The sequence below is a fragment of the Zalophus californianus genome, chromosome 8, assembly GCF_009762305.2.
Source record: "Zalophus californianus isolate mZalCal1 chromosome 8, mZalCal1.pri.v2, whole genome shotgun sequence".
Taxonomy (NCBI): Eukaryota; Metazoa; Chordata; class Mammalia; order Carnivora; family Otariidae; genus Zalophus; species Zalophus californianus.
The window spans coordinates 119,043,795-119,063,110 of NC_045602.1; the positions used below are offsets into that span (position 1 = coordinate 119,043,795).

At 48.5% G+C, this 19,316-nt stretch overlaps 1 protein-coding gene and 2 non-coding genes across 3 annotated transcripts; all 3 read left to right on the forward strand.

Moving 5' to 3' along the window:
- Positions 1–8,970: 8,970 nt before the first annotated feature.
- LOC113937613 lies at positions 8,971–13,640 on the forward strand. Its single transcript, XM_035729032.1, has 4 exons — positions 8,971–9,282; positions 9,898–10,052; positions 13,076–13,181; positions 13,268–13,640. The coding sequence occupies exons 1-4, from the start codon at positions 8,971–8,973 to the stop codon at positions 13,304–13,306; spliced, it is 612 nt and encodes a 203-aa protein (XP_035584925.1). The 3' UTR covers positions 13,307–13,640.
- On the forward strand, positions 10,546–10,688 carry LOC113938809. Its single transcript, XR_003525011.1, has one exon. It is a non-coding gene; the product is annotated as a small nucleolar RNA SNORA71 (small nucleolar RNA).
- LOC113938807 lies at positions 12,209–12,343 on the forward strand. Its single transcript, XR_003525009.1, has one exon. It is a non-coding gene; the product is annotated as a small nucleolar RNA SNORA71 (small nucleolar RNA).
- Positions 13,641–19,316: the final 5,676 nt, after the last annotated feature.

Sequence of the window (19,316 nt, forward strand, 5' to 3'; positions counted from 1 at the left end):
GTCTAAAGCCATCTGGCTTTGATCAGCTCTTGCAAGCCAGAGGAGAGAAGCAGCAAGCAGGAGGCTGAGAGCATGGCCCTTCCACAGCGCCTAGCACCCCATGAGCCTGGGACATCCTAGGAGGAGCAGGGCTTCCTGCACGGCTCAGGCTGGGGGCCTTATTGTCCCAAGCTGGAGTTTAAGGCAAGGGTACCCTAAGAAGATTAAAAAAAAAGGGCAGTGCCGCTTTTCTGCCTGTGGACACCCACCGAGCAAGCATCGTTAAAGTCTCCCTTCCCACCGCCGTCATGTCTAAGTCAGAGTCTCCCAAAGAGCCTGAACAGCTGTGGAAGCTCTTCAACGGAGGTTTGAGCTTTGAAACAACCGATGAGAGTCTGAGGAGCCATTTTGAGCAATGGGGAACGCTTACGGACTGTGTGGTAATGAGAGATTCAAACACCAAGCACTCCAGAGGCTTTGGGTTTGTCACGTATGCCACTGTGGAGGAGGTGGATGCAGCCATGAATGCAAGGCCACACAAGGTGGATGGAAGAGTTGTGGAACCAGAGGGCTGTCTCAAGATCCTCAAAGACCTGGTGCCCACTTAACTGTGAAAAAGATTTTTGTTGGTGGAATTAAAGAAGACACTGAAGAACATCATCTAAGAGATTATTTTGAACAGTATGGGAAAATTGAAGTGATCGAGATCATGGCTGACCGAGGCAGTGGCAAAAAGAGAGGTTTTGCTTTTGTAACATTTGATGACCATGACTCTGTAGACAAGACTGTCATTCAAAAATACCATACTGTGAATGGCCACAAGTGTGAAGTAAGGAAAGCGCTATCTAAGCAAGAGATGGCTAGTGCTTTATCCAGCCAAAGAGGTCGAAGTGGTTCTGGAAACTTTGGTGGTGGTCGTGGAGGTGGTTTTGGTGGGAATGACAACTTTGGTCGTGGAGGGAACTTCAGTGGTCGAGGTGGCTTTGGTGGCGGTCGAGGTGGTGGTGGCTATGGTGGCAGTGGGGATGGCCATAACGGACTTGGTAATGACGGAAGCAACTCTGGAGGTGGCGGAAGCTATAATGACTTTGGCAATTACAACAACCAATCCTCAAATTTTGGACCCATGAAAGGAGGAAATTTTGGAGGCAGAAACTCTGGCCCCTATGGTGTGGAGGCCAATACTTTGCCAAACCACGAAACCAAGGTGGCTATGGTGGTTCCAGCAGCAGCAGTAGCTACGGCAGCGGCAGAAGGTTCTAATCACTGCCAGGAAACAAAGCTTAGCAGGAGAGGAGAGCCAGAGAAGTGACAGGGAAGCTACAGGTTACAACAGATTTGTGAACTCGGCCAAGCACAGTGGTGGCAGGGCCGAGCTGCTACAGAGAAGACATGTTTTAGACAATACTCATGTGTATGGCCAAAAAACTCGAGGACTGTATTTGTGACTAATTGTATAACAGGTTATTTTAGTTTCTGTTCTGTGGAAAGTGTAAAGCATTCCAACAAAGAGTTTTAATGTAGATTTTTTTTTTGCACCCATGCTGTTGATTGCTAAATGTAATAATCTGATCATGACGTTGAATAAATGTGTCTTTTTAAAAAAAAAACATAAAATAAAAAATAAAAAAAGGGCAGTGCCACGATTCAATCCTAGATTATTCTCCTGCATCCCTTGCTCCCGTGATGCCAGGGAGGGGATCTGGGGCTGTTTATTTGTACATCCCCAATGCCTAGAGGAGGCTGGGCATCTAAGAGGTGTGGCTGATGCTTGTTAATCGTTAGTGTAACCGGATGTTAAAATGGACATTTCAGCAAGGCACCAAGGAGGCACCACGATATAGGAATGAACAGCTCAGCAACAACAAATTGCTGTTGTGGTAAGCAAATTGTGGCCCAATACTGGCAATTTGTGAAGGTTCCACCTGAAAAAATGGCAGCTGCCTTCCAAAGAAGGTGTTGAACGGGATGCAGAATTTAGGAAAAAACTGAACAATGCTCGTGACTCCGAATTCTCTAAGTTGAGGGCATTAGCAGTACAGTTAGATATTAAAAAGAGAGCGAATTATGAATTCTATTTCTTAAGACAGTCCCACACCCTGCCCCAAAGTGGGAGAACAGGAGTACCTGAGTATCAAGGGTTCCGGCAGAAACACGTGGGAGCTTGATATATGTTACCAGGAGTTAGAGAGCACAGGGGAGCCAGGCCTGACTCACTCCTCAGTCCAAGGTTCATCATTTTCTTCAGCAGGTGTAGCATCTGTGGTAGTGAGGCAGGTAGACTAGGGAAATGTTGGGTACCGGCCGGAGGAAGAAAGACAAGGAACAGGGAGGGAACTGGCCTCACACCTGTTGAATAACGGGACGCTTGCGGCCATAAGAAGCCTGAGAAACCAGCACGATGCGCCACCTGCGGCACGCATGCGCAAAAGCCCCAGTTAGCCTGCAGTTGATGGAGAATGACCCCTCCACTGGGGGCGCTAGAGGACTCCTCCTCGTAGATGTCCACCGCTCGTGCGCAAGAGAAAAATCAGACTGCGCCTGCGCAGAGTTACTGGTCTCGAGCATGCGTAATGATATATGGAGTGCTTGGAACTATTTCTAGAACCCTACAAAAATATTCCACCCCTTGCTTATAGCTGCCTGTGAGAATCAGAATCCCAATTTGAGAAACATGGCAGAGGATCACAAGGGGAAGAGAGGAAAAAATGAAATAAGACAAAACTAGAGAGGGAGACAAATCATAAGAGACTCAATCTCAGGAAACAAACTGAGGGTTGCTGGAGTGGGGGGGGGTGGGAGGGATGGGGTCGCTGGGTGATGGACATTGGGGACTGTATGTGTCGTGGTGAGCGCTGTGTATTGTGTAAGACTGATGAATCGCGGACCTGTACCCCTGAAACAATACCTTATATGTTAATAATTTAAAAATTAATTAAAGAGAATCAGAATCCCACATCTATCCAGCACCACTCAGTTTCTAAGAGTGTGTACTTTTGCTTTGCAATAAAGCTTCTCTGCTATATTTTACTCTGATTATCCTTGAATTCTTTGTCGTGGCAAAGTCAAGAACCTGGCACCAGCTGGTGGTTGAGGGCTCAGGACCCAAGAACTCCCCCAGTCTCCGGTATCAGTAGGAATGTCCACGAGCTACCCAAGAGTTGCTGCCCAGGAGGGAGCCTGCTAGGGTGAGGGAATCCCCAGGTAGGGCCTGGCCTATTCATATCCCTAGGAGGACAAAGGGTGGATTCTCCAAAGAACCCCTACAACAGAGGCCAAGAGAGAGACCTACATTAAATATGTGCCCAACCTGGACAGAAGTCTCCCCTCCACCTTAATCTTAATTTCATCTGTTCTGATCCTTGAGATACTGGGGGTAAGAGAGTGGGCAGAGTCTTCCTGGCAAAGAGAAATACATTTGGATAAGGGAGAAGTCTCCTATCCCCTCTCAGCTGATAGCAGCCCACCCTATGCTTGGCCCTAGATGCTGAGAGAAGTCTCACCTATAATTATTGAAATTTATATACTAGACTGGTCATTACCAAATGGAAACAGTGTTTGCAATTTTAGTGATTAAAGATTTATTACCTAAGAATGATCGGAAAGCTTTGAGGCCTTTAGAGACGATGGACTCTGAAAAACAAACTGAGGGTTCTAGAGGGGAGGGGGGGTGGGGGGATGGGTTAGCCTGGTGATGGGTATTAAAGAGGGCACATTCTGCGTGGAGCACTGGGTGTTATGCACAAACAATGAATCATGGAACACTACATCAAAAACTAATGATGTAATGTATGGTGATTAACATAACAATAAAAAATTATTAAAAAAAAAAAGAAAGAAAGCTTTGAGGCCTGCCTGGTATTTTTCTAAGGATAGGGGAAAAGATACTTCCATTTAGAAAGTCTAAAGTGGCAGGCAAAAAAATTCAATGATTACGTACCAGGAGTCCTGCTTTCAACATACTGGTCACATTAATAAAGATTTGGGCTATAGCTGGGAGGCCAACATTCCACCATCCTGGAGTTTGTGACCTCACAGTGGCTGAGAGATCCCTGTGGTGTGGAGCCCCTTCCCCTGGGGAGATGGAACTGTGGCTTGCTGGACAGATTTTTCCAAGGAGGTGGTGCCCAGGGTCCAAGCTGAAAGTCCAGAACCAACCTTGTGCGGCCTGCAAGAGCTCCAGGCCCTGTCTCCGCATTAAGAATGGTCACCATGCTGGAAACCTTGCTATATCTGTTCATCATCCTCATCTGCTTCTTGCTGCTCGTCTGTTACTTTTTCTTTCGGAAGGAATAGGCTCCAGCTACTGCACAGTGGGACTGAGGCCTGATGGAAGCCAGAGCCAGTCTAGCCCCTCAGGGCCTCTCAGGCATGACAGACTCTTTCTAAGCTGCCCATGGCCTGGATCTTGGCCTGTTTTGGGGGTCTCCAACAGCCCAGGGTCCCCACTGGACACTTCCCACCAGGGTCAGCTTCCACCTAGGTCTCTGTACCTCCTTCTCCCTAGGTCCCCTAGCTGGCTCCTCTGACCCTCACACCCTCTCTCATACTAGTTTTGCTTCTGGTTCATTTTTGTGCTGGGCTGTGGACCACTGGTTCTGGAGAGGGACTCAGCGTGGGCTCAGAGAAGGTATGAATGACTCAGGCCCCTGCATGAGGGGCCTGAGAAGCAGTGGCCCTCTCCCTCCAGAAACTAGCAAGGCTGGGCCCTCATGAACTAGAGTCCTAGCTAAAGACTGATAGCCTTAGCAGGGACACTGGACTTTCCTTCCATCCATGGTGGACAATCTTTGAAAACAACTGTCTTGACTACTCAATCTGGATGGTTGCAGCTAATTAACTTGGGCCTCCCTGAACAACAACCCTGGACCTTCCTTGCTAACTAAATTACTGAGATATATGTGGCTCATTACTTAAACTTTCTTGGCTTAACTTTTTTGCTTGAATACTTGGGCATTCCAGGATAATATTTGGCTTTGCCCCATTATCTTTTGCCATGGTAACTGATCACATCAATTCTTCACTCTTAAGACCTTGGGTCTTCCTGGCCAACGGCATCGGACATACGTCCCTTCCCTCCACCCCCCCCCCCGCTATTTCTCTGGGACTTCCAGGATGAAAACAGAAGAATGCTTCTATGATTCCACCATTATGGATAATATTGGCAGATAGTTTACGTTATATATTCTACTTCTAGAATTCTAAGAATTTTTAAAAGTTATGAATGGATATTAATTTTTATCAAGTGATGATGATGATTATGGTGATGATTCTAAAATTTATTAAACTGCCTTACTATAACCCAACACTTATTTTTTAAAAAGCACTTATGGTACTGAGTTTCATATCTTGTATTATTTGGCCTACTTTTAAATTTTTTAATTGTGGTAAAATACGCATAACATGAAAGTTATCATCTTAACCATTTTTAAATATTCAGCTCAGTAGTGTTCAGTATATTCACACTGCTGTGCAACCAATCTCGGAATTTTTATCTTGCAAAACTGGAACTGTACCTTGAAACAATAATTCCCCATTCCTGGCTTCCCCAGGCCCTGACAGCCACCATTCTCCCTTCTGTCTCTGAATTTGACTACTCTAGGTGCCTCATATTAGTGGAATCATACAGTATTTGTCCTTTTGTGTCTGGCTTATTTCACTAAACATCATGTCCTCAAGGTTCCTCCATGCTGTGGCATATGTCAAAATTTCCTTCCTTCTTAAGGCTAAATAATATTCCATTGGGGTGTGCGTGTGTGTGTGTGTGTGTGTGTGTGTGTGTGTGTGTGTGTGTGTATCACATTTTTTTTTATCCATTCATCTGTTGTTGGATACTTGAGTTGCTTCCAACTTTGGCTATCATGAATAGTGCTGCTATGAACACAAGTAGACAAATATCCCTTTAAGATCACATTCCTAATTGTTTCAAGAATATACCCTTAAGTGGAATTGCTGGATCATATGGTAATTTTTTCATTTTTTTGGGCAATTGCTATACTATACTATTTTCTATAGCAGCTGCACCAATTTGCATATTTTATCTATTTTAAAGTTTAAAAACTGAGTTTCAGAAAGATGAAGTCACTTGATAATACAGCTAGAATATGGTAGAGAAAAGTTTTAAGAATGTCTGTTGTATTAATTTCCTAAGGCTGCCATAACAAAGTACCACAAACTGGGAGGTTTACAATGGCAGAAATTTATTCTGTCACTATTCTGGAGGCCGGAAGTCTGAAATCAATGGTCAGAAGACATTTACAAGACAGGAGCGCAGTTACTGTCCTTTAAGGGCACTGGGGGCCAAGGCTGCTTCCACCTGAAGTTGCCAATATATTTTAAAAGATGTTTACATCTACATTCGTCAGATGGACTGTAATTTACTTTCCTTCCATTGACCTTGCCTAATTTGGGGATCATGGGTTACTCTGTGAACTGAGAACATCTCCCTCTTCTTCTATTATCTGGGAGACTGTGTAGGACTGAAAAGCTGGGTATGATGTTTTCTTTGTGGAAATATTGTTAACTACTGACTCAACACTTCAAAGTGTTCTAAGATGATTCAGGTTTTCTATTTTTCCTTAAGGCGATTTTGCTATATATTTCTCTAATTTTTTCTCTCTGCTCTGACTATCCTCTGACCCCTCTCTCATTCCTGAAAGTGCCTCTGCTGCCCTAAATGTGGTTATGCTCATTTTCTGCCATCTTACTTTTTGCTTTTGTAATTTCATTGATTTACTCTACTGGGATCAGTTCCACTGTCCTTTTCTCTCATTTTTTTAAGTCCCCCAGTGCCAAGAGCTGACTGGGACACATGGAATTTTTCTTACATTTTAGAACCAGGTGAGTTCTCTTTCATAGCAATAATGAGGATTTCTCTTCTCCTGTAACAACATTTGAAGCTCATCTATTGCCATGCAGTGAGATGTTGAGATATGACCCCATCCAGCTCCTAAGTGCTTCCCATACTCATCCCCCACCCCTCCCCTCACAGCAGTTTCTGAGTCTTCCTCCCTTTCCCTGAATGTCTTCCTGTTCCCCCCTTTCTACGTGAGCCCTTCAAAACCCTGCCAAGGCACACCACTTCCAAGAAGCCACCTTTTGGAAATTGATAGAAGGCTGACTTTATTCATGTTTCCACAGCTAGCCTCCAAGCTGCTTTAGGATCCATGCTTCCTCACACTCACCATGAAAAATCAAGGAGGAAAGTATCATTTTCCCAGTATGGGTCCCACATCCAACTTTTTGTCAGAGAAGGGCAGGACACCGTAACTGACATTCCCAACAAGACTAAATTCAACAGGAAGAGTGCCACAAGGAAATCAGGGAGAAAGTGTGAATAGGTCCAAACTCTGGATCTCCTAGCCATTTATATATCCAGATTCACATGAAAATAGGCAGTTTGTTGGTCCTAGTTTTTCTGAGAATGCTTCTAAATGTGGGAATTGTTGGTTGGTGATGGTCTGTATCACATGAGGAAAACATCTGTTTAATCCAAGTATGCCAAAATATACTTTTCTGACCAGGAATAGAAATTAAATATTACCCCCCCAAAAGAAATTAAATATTACCAAACATATTTTCAAGCACCTACTAAATTGCTCTGAGATTGATTTCTGGGTTTGAATTTTGACTCTGATACCTACTGTTAGAAGAAGCAATCTGCCATGGGCCCTGAGCATCTATGCACATTCTTTCAGGATATGCTAAGAATGCAAGGTCTTGACTCCTCTTTACCTGGGCCCTTTCTTAGAGCTGTGTTTTGCAGTGAGAAACCTTGAAGGATGAGAAAAGCCTCCTCCCAGACTAAAATCAGGCTTACTTCTGTTGGCTGTAAGTGGTGAATCCCTCCAAGCTCAGTGGCCCTATCCTGTAACGTTAACACAGTATGTGTGCAGGCAGCTGTCATGGGCCCAGCACCACCCCATGGGACCTATGAAGAATAGGAACCAACATATGAACATGAAGCTCTCTCTGCTTTGCCACAGTAATAAGGTCCTAAGACTGACTCAGGAATTTTGTGTCTTCTGCCAGCATCCACGAAACAATAGGCTAACTGTTTAGCTCGCAAGTAGGATTCACTCTCAGATCATGCACAGTTCTTAACACATATGAACTGCGTGATCTTGGACACATTAAATAAACTTTCTGAGCTTTTGTTTTCTCATCAGCAAAATGGATAAGAATATTGTTTGCCTTATAGGATTGATATGATGATTAAATAGATCAAAATCCTGGAATATAATGTGCGCTCAAAACTTAGTGATGATTTAACATTATAGTAGTAGTGTCCTCTGTCATTGATGGGATAGGGCATTGGAGTGACAGATACCATGCTATGAAAAACCCTGTTGGGGATGCCCGGGTGGGTCAGCCAGTTGGGCGTCTGCCTTCGGTTGGGGTCATGATCCCAAGGTCCAGGGATCGAGTCCCACTTCCGGCTCCTTGCTCAGTGGGGAACCTGCTTCTCCCCCTGCCGGCTGCAACCCCTGCTTGTGCTCTCTCTCTCTTGACAAATAAATTAAAAAAAAAAAACTTTTTTTAAGAAAAACACTGTTATTCCCCCAGGCAGGCCCTTGCTGTCCACCCTGGCTAAGTACATTCCCACTGTTATACCACCGTGCCCATTTCCTTTGTAGCACTCATCATGATTTTTTTTAACTCTTTTTTTAAGAGTTTTAAAGGCAGACGCTTAACCAACTAAGCCACCCAGACGTCCTGACTTGTTATGATTTTTAATTATTGCTTTCGCTGACTCATTATTCCTACGAGAATATTATAACAACGACAAAAAAATCGGGAAACCTGTCTGTCTTCAATATATTTCCAATGCTTAGCCCAGTCCCTGATACGAGGTTGCTGCTCTGTAGATTTTTCTGGGGGGACGGGAGTCTAGATGAACATATAGATGTATGAATGGATGGGTGTTTGGGTGAGTGGGTGGATGAATGGATGAGAAAGCTGGTGCTCCCTAAATATTTTCCGGATGAATAGATGGATGGATGGAATGATGGGAAGATAAAGGGATGCCCGGATACCTGGCCGCTCAGATTTTCACCTCCTATCCACGAGGAGGCGCAAAGAGACCGCGCGCCCGGGTTCAGCCTGGGAGACGCCGCTCTAGGCCGCAGCCCGCGCCCCAGATGCATTTCCGCCCGCGCCGGACGGACGCGGGAGGGGGTTTCCTGCGGCTGCAGCCGCCTTCCCGAGCGGTCCCGAACCGTTCCGAACCGTCCCGAACCCGAGAAGCCGCACCTTCTCGCGTGGTTCTCTCTGACCCCGCCGACGACAGTCCCGGCGCCCTGGGTGAGTCACTGCGGGGCAGCGCTGCACAGGGACCCCCGGCGGCCTCCAAGGCCGGTGCTGCATCCCCTCTCTTCCCCGACAGGAGGAGAAACTGAGGCCCGAGGGGGCGGGGAGAGCCGGTGGAGGTCAGCCCGGATTCCGGGCCCGGCTCCTGGCTCCGTGTCCGGCCCCTCCGCCGGGTGCGGATCTCTCGGGAGGCGGGTCCTCGAGAAAGGGGCCCCGGGTCCGATCCCCCGCCCTCAGCCCGCCCGCGGGGAAGACTCCGGTCGCGCTAACGACCAGCAGCGGGTCCGGCGACGCGCGGGCCGCGCAGCCGCTTGTGTTCCCGGGCCCGAGGGGCGCCCCGGACCCCGCGGTTTTCACGCACTCACCCACCCCCGGCTCCGGGCCTTGAGTCCCCCAGAGCCGTTCATCGGTTGCCTACGGAGTGACCTGAGGAGTGTGAACCCGTTTTGGCGTCACCTGTCTTTAACGGAGTGTGAAAGCCCGGGTTGTGCAGAGCGGTTGTCTTGAGCTTTCAGGTGGGGGCGCTCGCGGGGCCGCGGAGGGGCAGCGTGTGATTCCTGCCTCCCTGCTTGGCACTAAAGCCCCTTCCCGGTTCTCTCCCGTGCCCAGGCCGTGCGGGCTCTGCGGCTCTCTTGGGAGCAGATGGAGACTGTCCCTTGGACGGCTTTGCGGGCCGTGCCGCAGGCAGCAGCCCTTTCTGCCCTGCAGGACCCTGATCCGCAGCTCCTGATGCCGCCCTTGTGTGCAGGGGTGAGGCCTGCTGGGTAAGTGCTGCTGCGCGTGAGCACCTTGACCGGGGAGCTCCTTGCCTTCCTGCCACAGCGCGGTGAGTGGGGAGGGAAGAGGGTGGTCCTGGAGCTCAGGTTCTGAGACCCTTCTTGCAAAGCCCTTGTGCAGAAGGGGGTGTGGTGTGGTAGGTGGGGTGGGTTTGGGGTCAGAGAGGTCTGGGTTCAGATCCTGGTTCAGCCCACCCCTGGCCAGCCGCATAACCTTGGCTCAGTTCCTTCCTTGTCCTAAGCTTCACTTTTAAGTGGGGAAACTGCCAGAGCTCTGGGAGGACAGAGGTCTAGTGTGTGTCCTTTGTTTTTGAGGCCAGGGTGCCTGACACGTAGTAGGTACTCAGGCTGTATGTGTGGGGTGAATAAACGATGTCGGTGTTTTTGCCAGGAGTTAGTCTTCCCTTTGGTGATGGGAGGTGGAATCTTTACATGAAGTGGTGATGATGCTCCAGGTCCTGGGCTTGGCCGGGCAGCTTTCCCCTGCCTGGGAAGATAGCAGGCTGCTAACCTGGGGTGCCCGTGTCCAGGTCATTGATAGTGCAGGGAAAGGATTTGCTGAAAGTGTTTCCCCATGTTTGGAGGATCCCTTCCTGTCCCTTCCAGACCTGGAGCATTCCCACACTTCCTCCTTTCTACCACCTTTTTGATGTCTCCTGTCACCTGGTGCCAGTGTCGTGCTCATGGGTAGTATAGGTGAAGGATTCAGAGAAGGGTTGTCCTGTGTTTGGAGAGTCCACATCCTCACCTTCAGGAGTTTTCCCACATTCCATCTTCTCCACAGACACGTTGGGCCTCGGGGGGCAGTGGTGTGTGCATTAGTGTCACTGTTGGCCTTTGGCTTCCTATCCGTGCTGTTGGGAGCCAGGCTGTGTGTGTTACTTGAGTTTTCCTCGATGTCCAGCATAGTTGCTGCCGGGCAGCCATGGCGCACTCCTGTAAATCTGGCCTTGGCCTCCTTTTCAGCCTATCCCTGGTTAATGATGCATTCATCAGCATTGGCCACCCTGTCGTAGACCACACACTGTCTCCCTCTTTAGAGTTAACTACTGTCCTTTTTACGAGGAAATAGTGTGTCTGTGGAGGAAATAATCACAGCCAACGTTTGTCGAATGCTTACTTTACTCTCTGGTAACTACTGTGCTAAGCCCTTTCCTGATGCCTACCATGCCTTGCTGTGAGCAGGGACAAGTTGGTACCCCATTCTTGGGTTTTGGTCTGTTGCAGATGAGCCCACCATGTGCAGAGCCATCATGGGAGTTGTATCAGGAATATTCTAGACCCCAGTGTCCTTGAGGTAAGATTTCTTGTCTTTTCTCTGGAGTGTTGGTTCCTTGCATCTGGTATAGTCAAGTGCGGGTTCCTAGCGACTTCATATGAAGATATAGGGGAGCTGAGAGGTGAGAAGGTAATGTCCGTGAGTCCCCAGCTCTGTCCCTCAATCCCAGACAACCTAGATCACATCTGGCCCTTGATACGTCCTCAGCGCTTGCTGCAGAGGAAGAGTCTCCAGAGTCCCGCTGGGTAATGAGAGCTCTCTGGGGTGCCTGCCTTCTGTCCTTGGAGTGACGGCAGAAGCATGTTGTAATTGGAAATGAGACCCACACGTCAGAGACTCCCGTCCCTGGCTTTGAATCCCCTTGTGCTGCTCTCTCGGTGACCTATTCAGAACCTCATTTTCTTCATTTAAGAAACCAACTTACGACAGAGGTGATTTCTGTGCTGCTTCGGACCACAGGATTCCTGGGCGCCTGGGTGGCTCAGATGGTTGGGCGTCTGCCTTCAGCTCAGGTCATGATCCCGGGGTCCTGGGATCGAGTCCTGCGTCGGGCTCCTTGCTCCTTGGTAGCCTGCTTCTCCCTCTGCCTCTCTCTCTCTCTGTCTCTCATAAATAAATAAAATCTTAAAAAAAAAAAAAAAAAGACCACGCGATTCCTGTCATTTCCAACCCTACGATTTTCACAGTGTTTTTGCCCAAAGTGACTTCTCTTTGATTCCCCTTGGCAGGGAGGTTTTATGGGACTTTTGCAAGAATGGCCACTCCTGAGGTCCTGTGCTTGGCTGGGTGGTTTCCCCAGATTCAGTCTATTCCAAAGGCTAGTAGTGCCTGCTTCTCTTCCTAGGTCTCTCTCTGCCCTTCATGCCCCTGCATTCAAAAGCGATCATGGGCTGCCTGTGCTCTGGTCAATTGATAATGCAGGGAGAGGAATTGTTGAAAGTGGCTTCCCGTATTTGGAGGGTCCACACCTGTCCCTTCCAAATGCTGACGCTTTCACACACTCCTGCTCCTCTCCAGCTAGTGCTCTCTGGTCTCAGGCATTGAGTGCTGCTGTGTGAGAGTCAATGACGGGACTCTGTAGCTTGGCCTTTCTCAGCTTGGCCTCCCGTTGTGGGAAACCGGGCTATGTTTGTGTCCAAGTTTAGGTACTTTATAGGGTTTAAAGACCCAGGATGAATTCTGCATAAGTATACTGTGTGATATGGGTGGTTTATACTGATTGCCATAAGGTTTTCAAAGGAAAGCAGCTTTTTGGATTCGGTGGTCCAAATGTGATGTGATGGGAAATGTGTATTGGGTGGTGGTGGGCGGAGCAGCACGAAGAGGAGTTTGATGCTAGGGTGAGCACAAGCACCTGGGAGACAGACGTACAGGGTTGTAATGACAACGGAGGGAGGCTTAAATGGGGGCCTTCACTCCCAATTGGGGGGTGTGGGTGTGGGGCTCAGTGGGAGGAGCCCCTGAGCTTTAGCTCTCCAGCCATCTGTCTACCAATTACTATATCTGCTCTTGTCCTGAAAACACCCATTTTTTAAGACCGTGTTTATTTTGATTCTTCTCTGTGAGCACTGAGATTCATTTTTGAGCTGTGTTTGGGGTGAAAAAAACCTGGCAGCTCATGCCTGATTAATTGGGGCTTTCTCATTGATAACAGCTTGGAGAAAGATGAGATCATGTTGGAACCCAGACACTTGTTGTGATCACCTGCTCTGTGGCATCCTCCTCACTCTAGGAGAGCTGCCTTGGATCTGGAGATTGCTGGAGGAAGCCAGAGGGCATGGAGGCACTGGCCCTCTCAGGATGAGAGGTCCCAGCTGCCCTGGAGAGAACTCCTCATGGTGAGTTAATGCCAAGGGGCTAAGTCGGCCTGTGTTTCTGATATGGAAATTCCAGGCTGCTGGCCTCATTGGACTTTCTCCTTTAGATTATGTTGGGATTGATCGTGGACACTAGAGTGGTGTGATGAAGAATAATGTTGCCATGTGAAGCATCACCAGACCTTACCCTGTTGCCTCAGCACAGCATGGAAGGACTTTTCTCTCTGTGTGAGCAGGCCAGAGAGAAAGCCCTGGGACCCTGGAGGCTTGTGGCCCAGAGCTAGAGACTTCAGCTGGTTCTGCCGCTCCCCCAGCGGTGTCACCGAGCACCATGAACCAGGAAGACTGGTTCCCTTCCACCTGGGTCACGTTGTCCAGCAGCCTCCACGTCTCCCCGCCTACTCCTCCCGTAACTTGTTAGAACCAAGAGTTTTCTGTACTGTGCATCGTTGTCCTCTCACGCACCCAATAAATCTTGAAACTGCCCTGCTGCTTGTTTTTGTTGTTTTTCTTGTCTTTTTAAGCCCATACCTCCATGTGCCATCATGGGGTGGGTCATGACAGATCTTCCATATTTTACTCACTGAGATGTTCCGCTTAGCACACTCCCGAGACTGACCTAGGGATAGGAGATGGGATGTAGAATTTGGACTAGGGGTTGAACAATCCCAAGTGCCTCTGGGGGGCTCAGGTTCGGGAGAAAAGGAAAACGTTAGAATTGTTGGCTGAAGGCCATCTGGGCCCGGGCTTTGGAAAAGAGTACGACGGTGGGATGGACACAGAGGCAGAGTCGGGCTGAAGCCCTGGAGGAGGCAGGAGTGCCCTGAGTGCTGGGGCCAGGGTTCCCCTGGGGGATTTTGGGAGATGGTTCTGAGCCGGGGCGGGTGTGGCGTGGACAAGGAACACCTGTCCTTTGGAGAGCTCTGGGGCTGGGGTAGGCAAAGGCTAGGTGTTGGGATTTCTGTTGCTGTTGCCACATGGTAGATTTGGTCCCTGGGAGTTCTATTCAGTGACAGAATGGCAGTGGTGTGCCCCGCAGAGGGAGAAAGGGAGGCATTAATTGTCCATTCCTTGCATGGAAATTGAAATCACCTTGATCAGGGCTGAGGTCAGAACCAGGTAGTCAGGCCTACCTTTGTGAGTTCAGCACCTTGATGGCCTCAGTCCACAGGAGGCATTCTTGGGGCTGAAGCGTCTACTCTGCCCACCGGCTCTGGCAAAGGCCCTTCTTTCTCCCTTGCCCCCCTCCTGAACTACCCAATGTCACCCGCTCTCTCATGAAGGTCCCCCCACCTACTCCACTCTCTGGGCCGGTGTCATCCAACCGTGGTCCTGGTCCTCTCGTGAAAAATGAACGCGTTTTCTCCAACTTGGCCCAAGTTCCTTTCCGGTGAAGTTTAACTCTTGGTTGTTGCCTTGCTATTTGTAGATGTCTTTTTCTCTCACACTGACCAGCCCCTCATCTCAGGCAGCTTCCCGCCAGCTTCCATAGCGCTGTGTCAGCTTTGGGGAGCCCTGTACACTGCATTCCCATCCCCTTTATTCTCTTTATTTTCTCATCATTTTCTTAACTGCCTCCCCGCCCCGTACCTCAGTCCTGTGGCCTGGGGCATCTCTGCTGCCACTTGGTCCATGATGTATAGGAGGGGGCAGCGACGGAGTGCTGGGGAAGAAAGGAGGAGGTGACATTGCCATGGTTGCTGAAACGGCCAAGGGAGGGGCGTCTTGGGGCTATGGAGGCGGATCATTGACCGTGGCTTGGCCCAGCATCACCAAAATGTCCTTCCCAGTAAGCCCAACTGGTCAGGTTGCGGAGGTGTCAGCCATCCGTTGCCCTGTTTCTGCGGTACCCTAGTACAAAGCCGGCCCAGGGAGATCAGGGAGGTCCTCACTGCAGCAGCTGGCGCACAGTCCGCACTCAGAGCTCAGCTTTCCTCTGTCAACAACTCGTTCACTTTCAAATTGTAGACGATCCTTGCCCCTGGCCCAGCCTCTTAGTCTGCCCTCCCCTGCCCTCTGCCCCCCCAGCCCCATCTGAGCCTCAGCCCTAGCATTGCCATTCCATTCTCCAGGGTACCTGCGGGGCCCTCCTCACTGCCCATGGTCTGCCTCTCCATCCTCACCCAACCCGCCACCCCCTGGGAGCACCAGAGGCCTCAGCCGTGCTACTACTGAAGGCCCCTGAACATGCTCTCCCTTTCCCTGCCTACATGATTGGAATGCATCCTCCATGTCCGAGGCTGGCCTGACTCAGCTTGTGTCACTTCTTTCAGGAAGCCTTCCTTGGCTAAACCCCCAGCCAGACTAGATTCCTGGCCCTTCTTTTCCTTCATACCCAGTGTCAATCATGTGCAGCACCATTCTAGGAATCGGTCAGCAAAAGAGCAAACCCATCTTTATGGTACTTAACATTTTAGAGGACAGAGACAGACCATAAATAAAGTACTAAAGCGTGTAGTGTGTTAGAGAAGGGCTAAGGGAAAAAATAATGAAGCAGGGAAACGAGACAGGAAGTGTGGGGCAAGAGGGGGAGTGGCATCTGAAACTGAGCAGACAGGGAAGGCCTCACCTGGCAGGTGTGACTGGAGTTAAGGGAGGGCCTCTCACCTCTGGGCGTTCACGGCAGTCCTGCTGCCTCCATTACAGTGTAGACGGAGTGGTAGGAAGCTTTCCTCTGGGGTACCAGGCCCAGGGAACTGGGGGGGCAGGAGGCCAAAGAAGCCACTGCTATGCTGTGCCTGATTATGAATGGCTGCTGTGTGGTGAGGGTGGCGGCCCATTCAAGTTGGGACTGGCCAGTCAGACTGGGCTGTGCATGTCTTGAAGGCAGGCTCCGTCTCTGCCAACTCTGCAGCCCCCTTGCTCACCTTGACCACAGCTCAGTGGATTAGGGAAGCACTGCCACCTGAGGGCAGCCCTAACCCGGTGACCTTGGTCTAGGACTAAGAGCAGGTTTTCCTCTTGGGGAGTTGTGATTGGTCGCAGGAACAGAAACAGGAAGAGACAGAGGGATTGAGTCCCTTTAACCACAGGATCTCAAGGTACAGAGCACTGAGCTCCTGTTGCAGGTGAGGGACCATTTCTAGAACTCTTCTCGGGGGAGGGTGATATTTCAATTTCCAAACCACATCTGTGTTCCACATGGCCCAGGGTCCAGTTTTCCCTGAATTTTTGTGAGGCATGGCCAAGTGACCAAAATTCCTGTCTTCCTTTTTTATTAGATACCTTACATTTACCACCACTGTGCCATTACTAGAGGGAGCCAAATGAGCCTCTGCCCCTAACAGCCTAAGTGACTGACACATGCCCAGGAGCTCAGTCAGCATTCAAGGATGAGGAAGGAGGCCAGTGGTGGTCTTGCCAGTGTGCACCAGGAATAGCTCTCGGAGGCCTCTCCATCCCCGGGACTACAACTGCCATGTCACCAGGATACCTAACTACACCTGCCCTGGGAAGCAGCCTAGTGAAATCATTTAGAGCCTGTTGAATTCTCACAGTATCCCTTAATCGCTGTGGGGCCTGGAGCACGCTCTTTTGCCTCCTTGAATCTCAGTTTCTGACTGTAATTTGACCATCAGCAATACCCCCCCACAGTAAGGATGAAATAAGGTGATGCATGTTCAATGCATAACATAGTTATGCATCATAGCCTGCATATACTGTGCACTCAATAAACATCAGCCATTTTTATTGGATGAGCACATCTAGCTTGTTGATGGTTAACATGAAGAACAAATATGTCATGATGACAGATTCATCTGTTAATGTGACACCACAAATACTTTCTTCTTTGCTAATTTGCAGATACCCAGTAGGACTGGTGTTAATCATCGCCACCGCTGATCAAACTTTGATTAAATGCCACGCACTGTATTAAGTAAGCCTATAGATATAATTACCTTGTTCAATCTTCACAACAACACAGTGAGGTAGATTTCATTATCTTCCATTTTATAAATGAGGAAACCGAGGCTCAGAGAAACGAAGGGACCTATCTTACTTCTAATGTAAGTGGCTCAGCTGGCTTTCTATTGTCTGGTGTATTAAGTAGTGAAAAATGTTGCAGGCTGATTTCATAAATAGCATGAACATATCAGGTTGTCAGTAGTCTAGAATAGCACTATCCAATAAAAACACAATGCAACCCACAAAGGTAATTTAAAGTTTTCCTAGTAGCCACTTAAATAAAAAGAGGATGAACTACATTTTAATAATATATTTTATTTAACCTAATATATCAGAAAATATTGTCATTTCGGTATATAACCGACATAAAAAATTACTAATGAGGTATTTTACACTTTTTCCCAAACTAAGTCTTTGAAATCTGGTGTGTATTCTACGCTTATAGCACATCTGGGTTTAGATTAAGCACCTTTTGAATGTTCAGTAGCCACATATGGCTGGCAGTTACCTTATTGGACAACAAAGATCTTGGTGGTGAGGGGTTCAAGGCTAATTCCATGTAAGAAGAGGGTCCTGAGGATGCCCCTTCTACCGGAAGGCTGCTGCATTCTATAGAGTCTTAAAGGAGCTTCTCTGGCGTAGATCTCCCATTCTCTGGTATCCCTCCTGGGGATCCTACATCCTGGCAGAGTAGGGCCAGGTATACAGTAGCTATTGCCTGATGGAGCCCCCACATCATGTTCCAGGACCTTCTGGAAGCTGGACACCAAGTTCTGTAGTGCTTCTCTAGCGCAAGCCCCACCTCCTGGAGTTAACCTTAATGTGCCCCGAGTTAGTACATTCGGTCAGTTACTACTTGTTTATTGAGCACCTACTAAGTGTCAGCCTCTGTGGTAAGCAGTGGGAACACACACCAGTGAACACAGGCCATTGTAAGCTCACAGTCCTGTCATGATAAATTAGTAACCTACAAATGAAGAAATGTAATAAATGCTCTGGAGGACAAATGAAAGGTGTCGTGGGACTAAATGGGGACACCGGAGATCTTGGGCGGGGGGTGTCAGAGAAGATCTCCCTGAGCAAGTAGAATTACCTGGGCAATGGAGGAGTGGTGCACATTCGTGAGCAGTGTGGGGGACATAGAGGGAGCTGGAGGAGGGCCAGCGTGGAGGGCATGCAGCGCGGAAGGCTGGGGCAGCAGCCTGGAGTGAGTGTGACAGCCCTGGCTTCGTGCCTCACATACCCAGTTCAACCCAGCTGCGCGACTTGGGTGACAACGTTTCACCCTCTCTCGGCCTCCCTTAAAGGGATGCGGTGAAGACATATGAAAACACCTGCTAAAGCAGATGCCCCGATTCGTTGTTAAATTAGTGACCTCCGTTATTATTTATTATAGGTTCTTCTGCACCATATGAAGAAGATGGCCAAGGTTTGTGTTTGTTTCCTTGTCTTGGGGACATTGGGGTTGAAGGCTCCAAAGTAGTTTTTAGAGAAGTGGAGACAGACCCTTCCCCTTATTGTTTCCCTTACTTTATTTTTACTACAAGATTTGAACAACACAAGCAACAGGCTTGAATTTTAAAAATAAATCTTTTCTAGGGGTGCGTGGGTGGCTCAGTTACTTAAGAGACTGCCTTCAGCTCAGGTCATGATCCTGGAGTTCCGGGATCGAGCCCCGCATTGGGCTCCCTGCTCAGCGGGGAGCCTGCTTCTCCCTCTGACCCTCCCCCCTCTCATGTACTCTCTCCCTCATTCTCCCTCTCTCAAATAAAGAAATAAATCTTTAAAAATAAATAAATAAATAAATCTTTTCTATCGGAATAATTTTAGATTTACAGAAAAATTAAAAACCTAGTACAGAGAGTTCACATATTCCCTTCACCCAGCTTCCCCTAACAAGCACACGGCTATCATGTAGCCACAGTATATTTGTCAAGTAAGAAATTAATATTGGCCCATTACCATTACCCAAACTCCAGACTCAGTTTGGATTTCACCAGCTTTCCCTGTAATGTCCATTTTCTGTGCCAGGATCCAGTCCAGAACACCACATTACATTTCATCAGGGTGTATCTTCATCTCTTCCAATCTGCAACATCTCAAGTCTTTCCTTGTTTTTCTAGACCTTGACAGTTTTGGAGAATGTTAGTATTTTGCAGAATGTCCTTGATGTGCATTTCTTTGCTGGTTTCTCATGACTAGAATGGGTTTATGGGCTTGGGGAAAGAATTATCACAGAGGTGAAGTCCC